We start from the raw sequence: 15,154 nt of genomic DNA, 5'->3' as shown, positions 1-15,154 counted from the left end.
CACACATCATCACACACATAAACTCTTCAACACTAACACTAAACACTCCATCCCCATATATATTCACCCATACACACATACATACTTCTCCTCATTATACACCAACTTTACCATATATATATATACACACACATAAATATATACTACAGCTCCTTGATAAACACACAATGCAACCCCAATACACATACACTCACACTGCAGCCCCTAGATACACACGCACACACTTTACAGGTCCTATGAATACACACAATCTCAAAAGCTCCTATTTATGAGCACATGAACTCACACTACGGCTCCTAGTACACAATAAACAGGCTCCTCTTCCGACACACATTTCACCACAGCCCCTTCTAAACACCAGCCTTGTCCAAATGTGTTCTTTGGTTTCCCACTTATGGGGAAACCACAAAAAGGACACCAACAAATGCAGTACAAGTGTGTTATTACATTTGATTGCATTGTGCTAAATAAACACAGGGCATTGCACCCATCTTGGAGTGGTGGAAATCTTGGGTGAGTTCCCACATTTTTTTCCCAGTAATTTGGGAGGGTGATGTGGCAATGCCCTTCTCTGGGTGGTGCCCTGTGCAATCACACAACTAGCACTCCCTCTATGCTGACCTGGGATGTTCTCATGGCATGATGTCTTTCATGTCTAAACAAAAGGCATCTCCTGTGCCACATGGAGGATGTTTTGTCTGTCCCAGAAGAGAGATATTTTATATCTGATGGTAGATACCTTGAATACCCCAGCTGAGGAATAATTTCTGTCCACTGGAAATTGTCTTGAATTTCTTGAAAAGGTTTTCCAATTTCCATGAAAAAGTGCCTGTAATAAGGAAGGTGCAGTGGCAGAACTACAGCAGGTGCTGGTGTTGCGGCTACACTGGGGACTTCACGGTGATGGGACACATAGAGTGGCCTATGCACTTAGGGCCACCTGATGGGCATGTGTCTTCAAGGGCTCAAAACATAATTGTACTAGGACCCTTTCTAGTTCCCAACTGGCGCGGTATACCTCAGTGTAAGTAATCAATTTAGAAAGCTTGCCAGGGCAACGCTCCACGTCTCCACTACATCAGCCGAGAGAGCTGGACGCTGCTGCTTAACTCAGCCAGAGGGTTTCCAGAGCTCAGACCAGCAGGGAAAGGGCAGGGAGAGGCACCCAGCAGACTCCAGGTTAGAAATTAAATCATTCAAAAAAAACTGTTTGACTACTTACATTAAGGGTGCCAGGGTATTTCTGACACCATAACCATTACATAGTGCTGTGGTGGTTATGGTGCTTCGAGTATTACTTTCAGTACCCACAATACATTCAATATTCATAATGAAGAGATAAAACATGATTTAAGATCTCAAAGATAATGAATGTCACTTTAAATAAAGAACTAAAACAAAATATAATTATCTGATGGAGGCAGGGCCATCCTTAACATGGGGCAAATGGGGTAGCTGCCATGGGCCCAGTTACTCCTAAGGGACCCAAGGCAGCGGGCCCCGTTGCCCTCAACTATTTATTCCCTCCCTCCCCCCTGGACCCTCCGGTGCAGCCAGGGGCCTGCAAACTAAGAAGGCCCACCGGGTATCCCATGCCCTGAGGGTCACCCGGTGGGAATTTGTAAGCATGGGCCCGGTCACTCCCTATGGTCCTTTAACAGCATGACCGGGCCCCCTTGCTTTTTGGTGGCATGGGAGGAAGTGACAGCCGCAAGTCACTTCCTCCTAGAAAGAGTTGCGAGAGACCAAGGATACAGAGAGGAGGGGGCTGGCTCGGGAGAGCCAGTCGGAAACCCCCAATAGCCTTAGTCCCCAGGGAAGCCACCCTCCAAGGTTGGAAATGGGAGGTGGGTTTAAGTGTACATTTTAAGTGTGTACATTTTGCGTGTGTGTGAATGCGTTTCAGTATGTCTGTCAGTGTGTGACAGTATGGCTGTGTGTGTCAGTATGTATGTAAGATTGTCTGCCTGTGTGTGTCAGTATGTCTGTCAGTATATGTGTATGTCAGTGTGTCTGTGTGAGTCAGTATGTCTGTCAGTGTATGTGTCTGTGCGTGTCAGAATGTCTGTCAGTGTGTGTGTCAGTATGTATTTTAGTGTATGTCTGTGTGTGTCAGTTTGTCTGTCAGTATGTGTCTGCCAGTGTGTCTGTGTGTGTGTCAGTATGTCAGTATGTCTGTCAGTGTGTGTATCAGTATCTCTGTCTGTGTGTGTCAATGTAGGCCTGTGTGTGTCAGTATGCCTGTCTGTGTGTGTCGGTGTGTGTCAGTATGTCTGTCAGTATATGTGTGTCAGTATGTCTGTCAGTGTGTGTCTGTGTGTGTCAGTATGTCTGTCAGTGCATCTGTTTGTGTGTCGGTATGCCGGTCAGGGTATATGTGTCAGTATATCTGTCAGTGTGAATGTGAGTGTGTCAGTATGTCTGTCAGTGTATGTCTGTGTGTCAGCATGTCTGTCAGTGTGTGTTTCTGTGTGTATATGTGTATGTCAGTATGTCTGTATGTGTGTCTGTCTGAATGTGTGTCAACATGTCTATCAGTATATATGTGTAAGTATGTCTTGCACCTCTCTACTTTAGTTCCCCCACTGTGTTGGGGTGAAAGGCGTGATTGCATGCCAGAGTGAGGGACGGGACAGGGTCCAGGGGACCCAAGAAAATGCTTTGCCCAGGGTCCTATTAATATTATAGATGGCCCTTGAAGGAGGAAGCAAGGGTTGGACAATGTGCAAAAATGCAATTTTACAGAGATGGTTGTCAATATCTAGACTCTCGGGGGGCGGAGCTTGCAAGCAAACCCAACAGGACGCCATTTCAGCTTGCTCCGAAACAAAACTGATCAATCCCACAAATATCAGCCAACCTGAGCCCTCACCACACCCGAAACCCTCACCACCTGCTCCAGCAAGCCGTCCGGCACCGATTGATGCCTTTCTTCACGGCTCAGAGACTACCCCAAAGGAGACGGAGGTCTCGAGCCTACTACACGCCATCGATCCCGGACCTGGGGGATCTGCTGGAGAGTATAGCGGCAAGAGAGGCTAAACAGGCACATACCTCCACTCCGGCCCAGCCGACAGTGCACGAACAGGTAATGGGCCGACGCTCACAAAAGCCCCAAGCTGCAGCGAAGACCAGGGACATTAGGGAAATGCTCCTACGGCCTACTCCACACAAACCCGCGCCCGCGGAAGTACCGCAAGCAGCGACAGCCGAACACCACCCGACCCGTGAACAACAGGATGAGGAGATCCCACAGCCCTCAGTGCAGGACTCCTCATATGACTCTGCCCCAACAACCAAAAGGGACTTAAAAATATTGCTAGCAGACATACACAAACTGCTGGCCGCCGATTCTGCTCTCCTAAAAAAGGAGGTGCACGCGGTCACAGAACGGGTGAGAGTCACAGAGGAAGAAGTGATGGCAGTACAGAACCATCTGGCCAAACTAGATGAATCAATGACCCAGATCCAGGCTACTCAGCATACCCTCACACACAAACTAGCAGCGGTAGAAGACCGCCAAAGACGCACCCATATCAAAATACGGGGAATCCCAACTACAACAGCGGAGGAATTACCACACTACATCCGGCGACTTCTAGCCACAATTCTGCCCCACACAGCGGCAAAAAAAATCACCATTGACGGAGTCTACCGTCTCACCAACACCACCCCGCTCAAACCCACACAGCCTTGCGATGTGATCCTCAGATGCATCACAATCCAAGACAAGATTCAAATCATGTCGGCCCTAAGAGGCAAAATGCCACTACTGTTTGAAAACACCTCTCTCACATTCTACCAAGATCTCACAAAGGTCACACTCCTTCAACGCAAAGCTTTTGGCAGTGTCACTGCCCAACTTCGAGCAGCAAATCTGGTCTACAAATGGGGAGCAAACTGCACAGTCATAGTCACCAGAGATGGAACCACCCATACCCTAGCAACAATGAGTGAGGCACCAACATTTCTACGCAACCTGGAGATATCCACTCCAAACCCTGAGACACCTGGAACTGTGCCAACAGGACTTTGGGACCCAGCCACGGTGGTCCCCTTCATCCCACGGGAACCCAGACAGCAGAGGGCAGCCCCCTGACTCAAGAGGGAGCCACAGCGGCTCGAGCAACGGGACAATTAGATGGTTCGCAAGGACTTATGAACTCAATAAGAGCCTACTTTTTCAGGGGCTTCTTTCTCCTGTAATCTACCCTTTTTTAGGCTAAACGGGCAACAGATATTTGTGTTCTCCGATTACGTTGTACCTTTTATATACTTTGGCTTTTTATTTTTATTTTATTAACGCATGTTTTACCAGTCATGTTACACGCTTATCCAATGCATTCAGTGTTGGAAACAGCAACAACACCACGATGACAAAGCGCAGCTAATCAAACCTACACTACAACCAGCTGGCGTCCTCCAGCCATACCCTCTCACAGGGCAGCCACCAGTAATTTTGGGGCCCCTAACTCAGCTCAGGGTCTGGGCCCCCAGGGGCCCGCCTCCAAATACCGCCCACTGGGTCCACCTCCAAATACCGCCCACAGGAATACATACACAGACACAAACACACACACTGATACAAAAGGACACAGATACATACTAACAGACACACATACGGAAACAGACATACACGCATACAGGCATAAATACTGACACACACATACTGAGACATACACACAGGCATACATAGTAAAAGACAGAGACATACTAACATACATACAGACACACAGGCATGAAGACATAAAGACACATACATACAGACACCGACATACATACATACATACATACATACACACATTCATACATACAGACATACAGACTCTGACATCCATACACACATACATTCATAATGACATACAGACATACATTCATACATACAGACTGACATACATGCATACAGACCTACTGACAGACATACATGCATACATACAGACATCCATACACAGAGACATACGTTCATAATGATGTGCAGACATACATTCATACTGACATACAGACATACATACACACACATATACATACACACACAGACATACATACAGACAGACAGACATAGACATACATACATGCATGCATGCATCCAGACAGACATACATAGACATACATACATACATACATACATACAGCCAGGCATACACATACATACAGACAGACATACATACACAGACATACATGCATGCATACAGACATACACACATGCATACAGACATAGACATACAGACATACATAGACAAACATGCATAGACATACATGCATACAGACATACAGACACATACATACATACAGACACACAGACATACAGACATACATACATACAGACATACATACACAGACTTACAGACAGACACATACATAGACATACATACATGCATACAGACAGACATGAATACATACATACACAGACATACATACATATACAAACACATACAGACATACATACATGCATACACATACAGACACATACATAGACATTCACATACAGACATGCATACATGGACATACAGACAGACAGACACATACATACATACATACATACATACATAGCCATACATACATACATAGACATACATACAGACAGACACATACATGTATACAGACATACAGACATACATACACAGACATACATACACAGACATACATACACAGACATACATAGACATACACATACATGTATACATACAGACAGACAGACATACACAGACTTACAGACAGACACATACATAGACATACATACAGACATACATACATAGACATACACATACATGTATACATACAGACAGACATACATACACAGACTTACAGACAGACACATACATAGACATACATACAGACATACATAGACATACATACACAGACAGACATACACAGAAAGACACACATACACAGTGCTCATTTTCTAGTCACCCTCCTGTCTCTTACCTTTGCAGGAGGGTGGCTGGGGATGATGGGAGTCGGCGCAACTCCTTCTTCACTTGCGCGCGTGCTCCTCCCGCGCGGAGTGTGCTGGGAGGAAGTGACCACTTCCTCCCAGCAGCACTTGCGGCTGCTTTTTTTTTTTTTAAAGGGGCCCGGTCGCGCTATACCACGGCCACAGCGCTTACCAGGCCCCTGAAGGAGGGGGCTCATCGGGTGGCCCTAAGTGTGTGGGCCACCCGATGGGCCCCACACGTGGGGCCCGGGCAGCCGGGCCCCCCAGGGCCGCCGGGCCCGTGACAACCGTTACGGTTGACACCCCCTGATGGCGGCCCTGCCCTCTCATCCCCGCGGCCCCCTTGGTTAGGGGCACCCACCCCAGATGGCAGGGGCCTACCCTCACAGCACCATCTGACCAAGACGAGACACAACTCAGTCTCTCACGACACACATCCAGCTACGTTACACCAGGCACCTGCACATCTCGCTCACAAGCTTGATCGACCCACGCTCAACTCACATTAAATGCCGACTGACACCTCGCCACCCCACACACATACCCTGCCAACATAGAGGCATATACACGCTGACACACCAAGGACAGACCTGGTCTAACAATTGTACAAAGGATGATTTAAAATTCATGTGAAAACCTCTAACCTGTGCAATGTTTTAACAAGTTAAATATTACAAAAATTGGTGCGTTATATCTGACAAATTTATCTTGCATATATGTATATTTTTTTTCTACATGTATTGTAACCCTGTCACATGTAACCAACATGAAACTTTTACGCACCTCAAAAATAAGAATTAAATAAGAATTAAAAAAAAAAATATCTACACTCTCAGCATGTTTCTAAACTACAATTCCCATAGTCTGTTGAGTGAAATAGATAGCCAGAGAATCACAGGAGTTGTAGTTCACCAACTTCTCGATGGACAGAATTTGAAGAACCCTGATTTATTCTAGAGTATCTATTCAGAGTGCAATTTTAAGGCTAACACAGCAAGGGGGTTGCTAGCTTTAGGTGAGCATAGTTCACTAGAGAGGAACAAATCATTGTAATTTTTCAGACTAAATGGACATTTGTTTCCTAACTGTCATCACAAACCATATTTCTGTGTCAGCCTGGCAGGGAACCAAAAAGGAGATTTCAGACAGCTTTTACAGAGTAACAACTGTACTAACCACATCCTCCCATAGCAGAGAGTGTGTGGACACTGACTTCAGAAGATTCAAAAACTTACGAAGGAATGTTTTATTATTATTATTTAAAGAGACACTGTATGATCACATTGACCTTCATTTTCAGACATTTTATAGAAAATACAAAAAACAGAAAAACAGACAAGCAACATTCTTTAAAAAAAAACAAAAACTTTTATTTAAAGTTAATCTCCTCACAGGGGCAAGTAGCTGAAAACACATCCATTTGTTGTGCTATCGTGCTCCCCCAAAAAGAAGCTTTAGCTTATGTGGCAAACGTGACTATGCCATGAGCTACTGGAGGAGCCTGCTAGCTAGCCTCCTGCCCAAGGACTATGGGCCATATGCAAGGACCCTGTTCGGGAGTTAAACCTCCCCAGCCACTATTAGCAGCTTTCCCTGGGTGCCTCCCCACGAATAATCACTGCATGTAATGTCCCTTTAAAAGTATATTGCTTATTATTGTATGTAACAGGCTTTCCTTGTTTTCAGGAACGCAGAATTGTATGTAGGATATACAAAACTTAAACTCAAACAGTCTGTATTCCAAATGTTTCTCATAAAGGGATTTAGGGAGAGGGTGTCTGATGGAGAGAAGGCCCCACAGGAAATCACAGCGCCTTCCAAACCAAGAGAGATAAGCAAGAATGGGCGGAACGCTCCCACAATAGAGGAAATAAAATATTGAGCAGATTTCCTTGCGTATTGTACTTCTCATCTGTACTGCGTTGTAAAGATATTACTCACATATTTTTACAGCAAGCAGTCTGCTGTGAGAGTGTTAAGAAATAGTTTCTCATCATTACAGATTGCACTATACACTATTTTACTCGATACACAAAAAAAACGATAAAGTATTTTTTTTACATCTGGTAAGTTAGGGGAAAATGCTGTTTTGTCAAGCTGATAGCATGATATACATGTTTTATCACAGTATCCTATTATAACACTGCATATACTGTAGCTTCCCTGTACTGTAACGCAGCATACATAGTACTTTACGTCATGAAGCTTTAGCTTATGAAGTTAAGCAGCTCAAATAGCCTTTCTGTATTGCACATCATGATCTATAGCCCAAACTTATTGAAGTTTACTGTGTGATTACATACTAGTTAATATTATTCAAGCTCTGCTAAAAAATATTAGCACAGGGCTTCCAGAAGCTGAATCCTTTCTCTGATTCTCCATCACAGAGTGCTTATCGTTGAAGGTTAATCACACAATAGCAATGATCTAACCATTCTGTTAGCTTCTGTTTGCTTGTAGCTTATCTGTCAAAAAATGACCCATTCTTTTCTGGAGGCCTGAGTCCCAAAATGGCAATGAGTTTATAAAGAGGAAAAAACAAGCATTTTTTTTTCCCCAGACATAGGAAAGAAAGAGATGGTCTTGGCTACTTACAGAAACAGCATCGTATTCACATGAATTGTGAAATTCAACGTCAAAGTCGGTGAAGTTAAGGATGACTCTATGACCATCTTTGACTCGAATAACCCATGAACAGTCCGTATTGTCCTCATAAGGCCTTGGGTAGTTGGGAGAATGGATCTCCCCACTAGGAGCTTGAAATATCCCTCCACAACCTTAAAGTTAACACATGGACACATTTTAGTATTCTTGTCAAATTATTTTCCAGTAAAAATAAAGGGGGAGGGGGATATTATTTATTATCTAAGGAATTCCTTGAGTTTACAGATATGGATATTTGCATTACCTCCAGGATTTTCATGCCAAGTAGCATTAAATCCTCTGCCACTGACGAATGCATCGGTCTTCAATCTTACTGTGATCATATTTCCAGAGCTAGAGACTTGCAAAGGATGTCCTGGCTGTAGAGGAGCACACAGTTGAGCCAGTCTTGGTGAGAGTATCCCAGGTCCACCATATACCTGAAATGATGAAGATGCTCTGAACGTTAAACACCAATTTCCAAAAATAGATACTGAATACATATTATGAATTTAGAGTGCTTTTGCAGATGTAAAACATTACAAAAACAATAAACATACAATATGAAGACTGTATGCAAGTCATTTATTCAAAATTCAAATACATTTATATTTAATATCAAACAAGATATGTATCAAGGAAGAAAGAAACAATATCTACAGGCAGCTAAAACACAGCACATTGAGCTCAAGATAAGTTTGTATGCAATTAACACAATTTGTATTCATGATTCATAAACAGGATGCCCATCCTAATATATTATTACTTTGGGATTTCCACCCTGGTGGTAACGATATGGGTGGAAATGACTGGATAAAACCTTTAGCATTTAGTGTTTTTTGTTTTATTTTTGTGATTCCCAAACAGTTCCTGAGTAGAGGTTGGCAATCTAGCACGTGCGGTACAACATCTTTGTGTTCTACAATGTGTTGTACAATAATGAGAGTTATTCACTGAATGAGGAATTGTTGGAAGTTGACCAAGTAATTGCAAAATCTAGACCTTAACAGATCAAGTAGAGAAAATTACTGAAAATTATTTTTATTTTTTTCAAAGCAGTTTTTTTGCCCATAAAATAGAATTCAGACAAATGACAACAATTTGAGCGTTAATGAAAAATCTTATGAGTTCATTGAGATTAGTGAATTTTATTACCCTTATGTGCACTTTAGATCTACACAGATGTATCGATAAAACGATTTGATAAGAGGGTGTTATTTGTTTCAGAAAATGGGTAGCAAAAAGAGGCCTCAGTTTAATATTGTTGGAAAAGCTTCCCAAATGATTTAATATTCTTGGAAAAACATAGTTTAATTTTGCGATATTTTGATACTTGTTATATATTTAATATATTATTTTTTTTTGTGTTTTGAAACAAATCCTTTTATATGTTTATCCAAAAGTAAATCATGCAAAACGTTTACCCAACTATATTAAATTGATTCCATAGTCTGAAGAATGGAAATAACTAAAATGTAGTGATAATGTTAGGAAATATATTCATAGAAAGAGTTGTGGATGCAAGGTGTAGGTATTTAGTCGACAAAGTAGAGACTAAGACAACAAAACGATTAAAGAAGGTTGGTGATAGGAACACGGCTGTCTGCTACAAGAAACAAAATGCGTTGGACGGTGAATAGGCAGAATAGATGGATTAGTCATTGGTTGTCAGTCATCTGCAGTCATTATCTAGGTTACATACTTATAGATGTATGGTAGCAACACTAATACTTGCAAATTAGATTTTTATTGTTTGGTACATTTGGACAAATTGCAAACTGTATAAAAAAAACACTTGGGTCAGAAGATACTTTAAAAAGGTATTTTCTTTTTTTTTTTTACATCTTTTCACATTTTTTTATTTTTTTTTAGTATAGTTATTAGTTATATTGATATCATTTATAAAGAAATGTAGTATTGCCATTCACAAAATACTGGAATGCATTACATCTTTTACACTAATACAATAAGAACTAATACAAACAAAATTAAAAGGCTAAATCATAAATGTCCACTAGAGGCAGTGTAAAGCAATCTATGACCATTTATAGGGGACTATGCTTGTTCTGAGTCTATTCATTTACTCTATAATGCTCAGCATTCATTACAAGTTAATATTCAGTGCCCTGCAAAATACAATACAATTTATTGTATCAAGATGCACAAATATTTTAAGTATGACTCGGAAACCAGAATGGTTTAAAATAAAAGCTTTGTTAATTTTTTGGGGGTTTTCAGCATATGTCTTTCTGCTAAATGAAATCCATGTTAAAAAAGGAAGTACGATTTAGATTCAGTGGGTACTGCAACACTGTTTTCTAAATGACCAATAGTTATATTTATTTTTATTGAGAAATCTGGGAGCATACCATGAGCTGACTCTAACTTATTTGCCAATGAGTTTAAATAATAAAGAAACACTCCAAACACCTAAAACACGTTTACTGAAATGTTTTATTTTATAAAACGTTTGTCATCTTTCTTCATCTCTCAAAAAGTGCCGAATTCAATAGAAATTAGCACTTTTATAAATTAGCCTAGTTACACCCTCTGGGTGTCTGACATCCAGTCAGTGGCAAAACAACATGGGTCCCTAAGGTCTCGAGTGCAACTGTTCTGTCACAAGGTGCCCATATGCTTTGTCGCTGCCATCTCAGGGTTCCACATGATGCGGGCAGCTATGCGGTAAAGCAGGGAAACTACCGAAATACACCCTGTCCGGGGAGAATGGAGGTGGTTTCTTCCTGCACTGCTCCCCCGTGCGCCCTGCGTTGATGCTGGGACCCGGATTATGACTCGATACCACGCCCGACATTGCTAAATGGCACGTGAGGGAGCAGTGCTGGAAGAACATGAAGATTACAGCAGCTTCGTTGGACCCCAGAGAGAAGATTCACTCCAGCTCTCCCAAAGGTAAGGAGACTGGTTGGGCCTAAAAATACATTTAAAAACACTATAAATAAAATTAATTTGTGAGTGTGTGTGAGTGAATGTGTATGTGCTTGAGTGTGTCCGTATCAGTAAGAGTGTGTGTCTGTCAGTGTGTGTAAAATCAGTGAGAGTGTGTGTCTACCAGTGAGTGTGTGTGTGTGTGTGTGTGTGGGGCAGTATGTGTCTGTCAGTGAGAATGTGTGTCTCTGCCAGTGATAATGTGTGAGTCAGTGTATGTGTATCTGAGAGTGTGTGTCTGTCAGTGAGTGTGTTTGTCAAGTGATTAGTAAACTTTAGCAATTACCCTTCCTAATTAGCTGCTTCTTCTTACTTTTCCTTTCAAATTTCTACAATATTTCTCCTAAATCAGGAGCACACAATATTTGATTTCTATGTTCATAGCTAACAGATCAGGGAATTCAATGCATTATAGCAATTTTATCAAATGTAATGTCCTATTTTTGATCAGTACTAGAAAAGGTGTAGTGGCCTCATGTCTTATTCTTTGGCCACATTTAAAGAGAATTTAGTTGATATTTGTCAAGTTATCAAGTCTTACTGAGGCTACTGGATACTCAATACTAGAACCCTATTTACCCATGGCATGAATAGCTAGGTATAAATCATTAAAGAAATCACAATTAAATCAAGACAATTCCTTTGGGATAGCTTATTATTTAATGAACTGATGTAATTCCTGGAGCATGTGAATTTTATAACATGACAGGAGGCTTCATATTTGCTTAAGTCTCTCTTTTCTAGAACTCCACAGCAGCACAGAAAAACAACCAATCAGAAAAAAATTAGGTACTATAAAACTCCCCTCCCCATGCATCATTTCCTCTTTATTTGCTGCTCCGCAGACAGTACAGGTCAGAGTACCACTGCCTCCTGCTTCTAGTTGGTGGCTTTGGGTTTTATTATGATTTATTTCTGATTTATATTTATTATATTTAGTTGTCATATTATATATTTATATTATCCATATTATATATATATTATTTAGTTATATTTTGTTATATTTAGTTGTCATATTATATATTATATTTATTTATTTTTTTATATTATATAGTTATATCTTATTTTTATTTATTTATTTCAGTTTGGTATAACTTTCCTATTGCCTCCTCTTTGCTTCCCCTGTTTCTTTGGGGTGTGTGCCTTTCAGGGTGGTGGTTTATGGGGGTTCCCTTGAAGTCAGCTTCCCCCTTCGTTTTTCACCCTTCCCCCACCCTCAAGCGCCTGCCTGTTAGCCCTCCGCGGGCTATGGGCGCTCCGCTCGGGGTGTCAGGAGAATAGCCGTCTGGCTGCCTCCTCTGACTCCCCGAGCTGCAGTGTGAGCCTGCCGGCGCCCGGGGTAACTCGCGGTCAGATGCGAGTACCCAGCGGCCGGGCTGCTCACACACGTGGCCGCTTAGTCGCGGCCGGGTCCCTCTAAAGCCGCGTGGCTCCTTTGATGCAGGGACAGCTCCTTCTAAGATCCGAACGGCTAGAGGAGGGTGCGCCTGCCTGCGGCCCCTCCTCCGCCCATGGTGGTCGGACATCGAGGTTTTTTTTATTTTTTTTTCCCTGGGGTTCTGGCTCTGTAAGATGGCGCTTACAGAGCCAATTTGTAACAGCACTGCACTGTGAACCTGCCTCCATGAGTTCAAATCCCCTGTACATCGAGAGCTTAGTCACTGTCAGTCACTAGGTACCTGCTGTATATTCACATGCTTTCTACAGAAACACGTGGATCAAGTGCCCATATTCCTTTCTTGGATTTGACATGATGTCTAGGAGATGTGAAGATTTTTTTAAATTTTTTTTTTTTTTAATTCTTTATTTTTGCGTGCAGTGTAAAGTTACAAGCTTTCGTATTGACTTCATGACTTAAGACAAAAGTTGAATGACAACGTTAAACAAATGAGGTCAAAATGAGCTGCACAATTTTTGTATGATAACAAGCTTGGTCATAGTAAGGCATTGCAGTAATATAAGAATCATAAAAACGTACATATTGCCCGTAGCTTAAAGGGACACTCCAGGCACCCAGACCACTTCTGCTCATTGGAGTGGTCTGGGTGCCAACTCCCACTACCCTTAACCCTGCAAGTGTAATTATTGCAGTTTTTCATAAACTGCAATATTTACATTGCAGGGTTAACTCCACCTCTAGTGGCTGTCTATTAGACAGCCACTAGAGGTCACTTCCTGGGTTCTAGCACAGGTTTCCTGTGCTAGAGCGTCGCTGGACGTCCTCACGCTGTGTGAGGACCTCCAGCGTCGCTCAAAACCCCATAGGAAAGCATTGAAATTATTTTTCAATGCTTTCCTATGGGGAGACGTAATGCGCATGCGCGGAATTTCCGCGCATGCGCATTAGGTCTCCTCGGCCGGTGAGCGAGATTAGTCTCGCCCACCGGCCGACGTAATCACTAGGAGGAGCGTCGCGGAGGCGGAGACAGCGGCGAGGGACATCGCCGCTGTCCCAGGTAAGTCACTGAAGGGGTTTTCACCCCTTCAGTAACCGGGGATTGGTGGGTGGGAGGGAGAGGGACCCTCCAGTGCCAGAAAAACGAATCGTTTTTCTGGCACTGGAGTTTCCCTTTAATCTAGAGGTAGGGATAATTATCAATCATGCTTAATGAGCGAGAGTATTATAGCATTTCTTGCTGAGTGTGATGGTTGTAATATGTGCTAGGCAATCTAAAAGCTAGTGTCTATAGTATGTCGTCAGGTGAGTGAGATGCGCATGATGCTATGGAGAGAGTGCTAAGTCTGTCATGGAAACTTAGTGCATGCCCCTGGTTGTACTGAGTGTTACTTAATCTTAATGGCTAGTGAATTAACATTAGTGCTACACACACAATGAGCAATGATGGTGCTCTAGTCCAAGTGCACTCGACCAGTATTGTGTCAGGGTACCTGTGGTCTCTACCTCCGAAAGAGGTAGAGACTTAGCTGTTCCTCCATCCAGACGGCCTGATGGCTCCCTTTCCCACGGTCTATCCGGTCATGTTAGGCCGGCCGCGAGGGAGTGACTGCCTTTTACAGCATCTAGGCAGGAAGTTGTCATCAGGACACTCCTCCGGAACGACCTGTCACTCAATTGCTGCAGGACCAATCAGGACGCCTCGGAGGCGTGGTTACTGCTCTGAACAGGGTATTTAACAGAGCTTCTTTCATTAGCTAATTGCCCTGTCGTGGTTCTAGCTTGTTCTAGTCACTCAGTGCTTGTGTATTCTATTATCCCTTTTGGTTTTGACCCGGCTTGTTTACCTTACTCTGCTTATCTCTGTTACCCTTGATTCGGCTTGTCTCTCGCTTACCTGTCTTCTGTTACCCTCGACCTCGGCTTGTCTTTGACCATTCTATACTGTACTACTTACGTTAGTCCGGCCATTCTAAGGTCCGGTATACGTATCTGGCTACTGTTTGTACTCTGCGTGTTGGATCCCTGTCCCGATCCTGACATATTGCCTGTATATGTCCGCCGGGCACCCAATGCTGGGGTTACAGCGCGTGTCTCTGTCAAGCTGTATGGTGCCATTTTTCCAGGGGTAGTAAAGTTGTACCGGACAGCTACTGGATCAGTCCTTAGGTTGGGATCTTGCAAGGTCCTAATGGCAGATTGGACAGTGCTTTAATGGACCTACTTGGATT

General features: G+C 42.8%; 1 protein-coding gene across 1 annotated transcript in view; it reads right to left on the bottom strand.

Annotated features, from left to right (window-relative positions):
* Positions 1-15,154, bottom strand: part of CUBN (cubilin) — a 211,485-nt gene that overhangs the window by 74,444 nt on the left and 121,887 nt on the right. The window contains exons 30-31 of the mRNA XM_063452505.1: positions 8,844-9,018; positions 8,531-8,712 (exon numbers count right to left, since the gene is read on the bottom strand). Of these exons, the coding sequence (XP_063308575.1) occupies positions 8,531-8,712; positions 8,844-9,018 (357 nt within the window). The remainder of the gene's footprint in view (positions 1-8,530; positions 8,713-8,843; positions 9,019-15,154) is intronic.

Source organism: Pelobates fuscus, chromosome 4, assembly GCF_036172605.1.
Source record: "Pelobates fuscus isolate aPelFus1 chromosome 4, aPelFus1.pri, whole genome shotgun sequence".
Classification (NCBI taxonomy): domain Eukaryota; kingdom Metazoa; phylum Chordata; class Amphibia; order Anura; family Pelobatidae; genus Pelobates; species Pelobates fuscus.
This window is presented reverse-complemented; position numbering and strand designations above follow the sequence as displayed.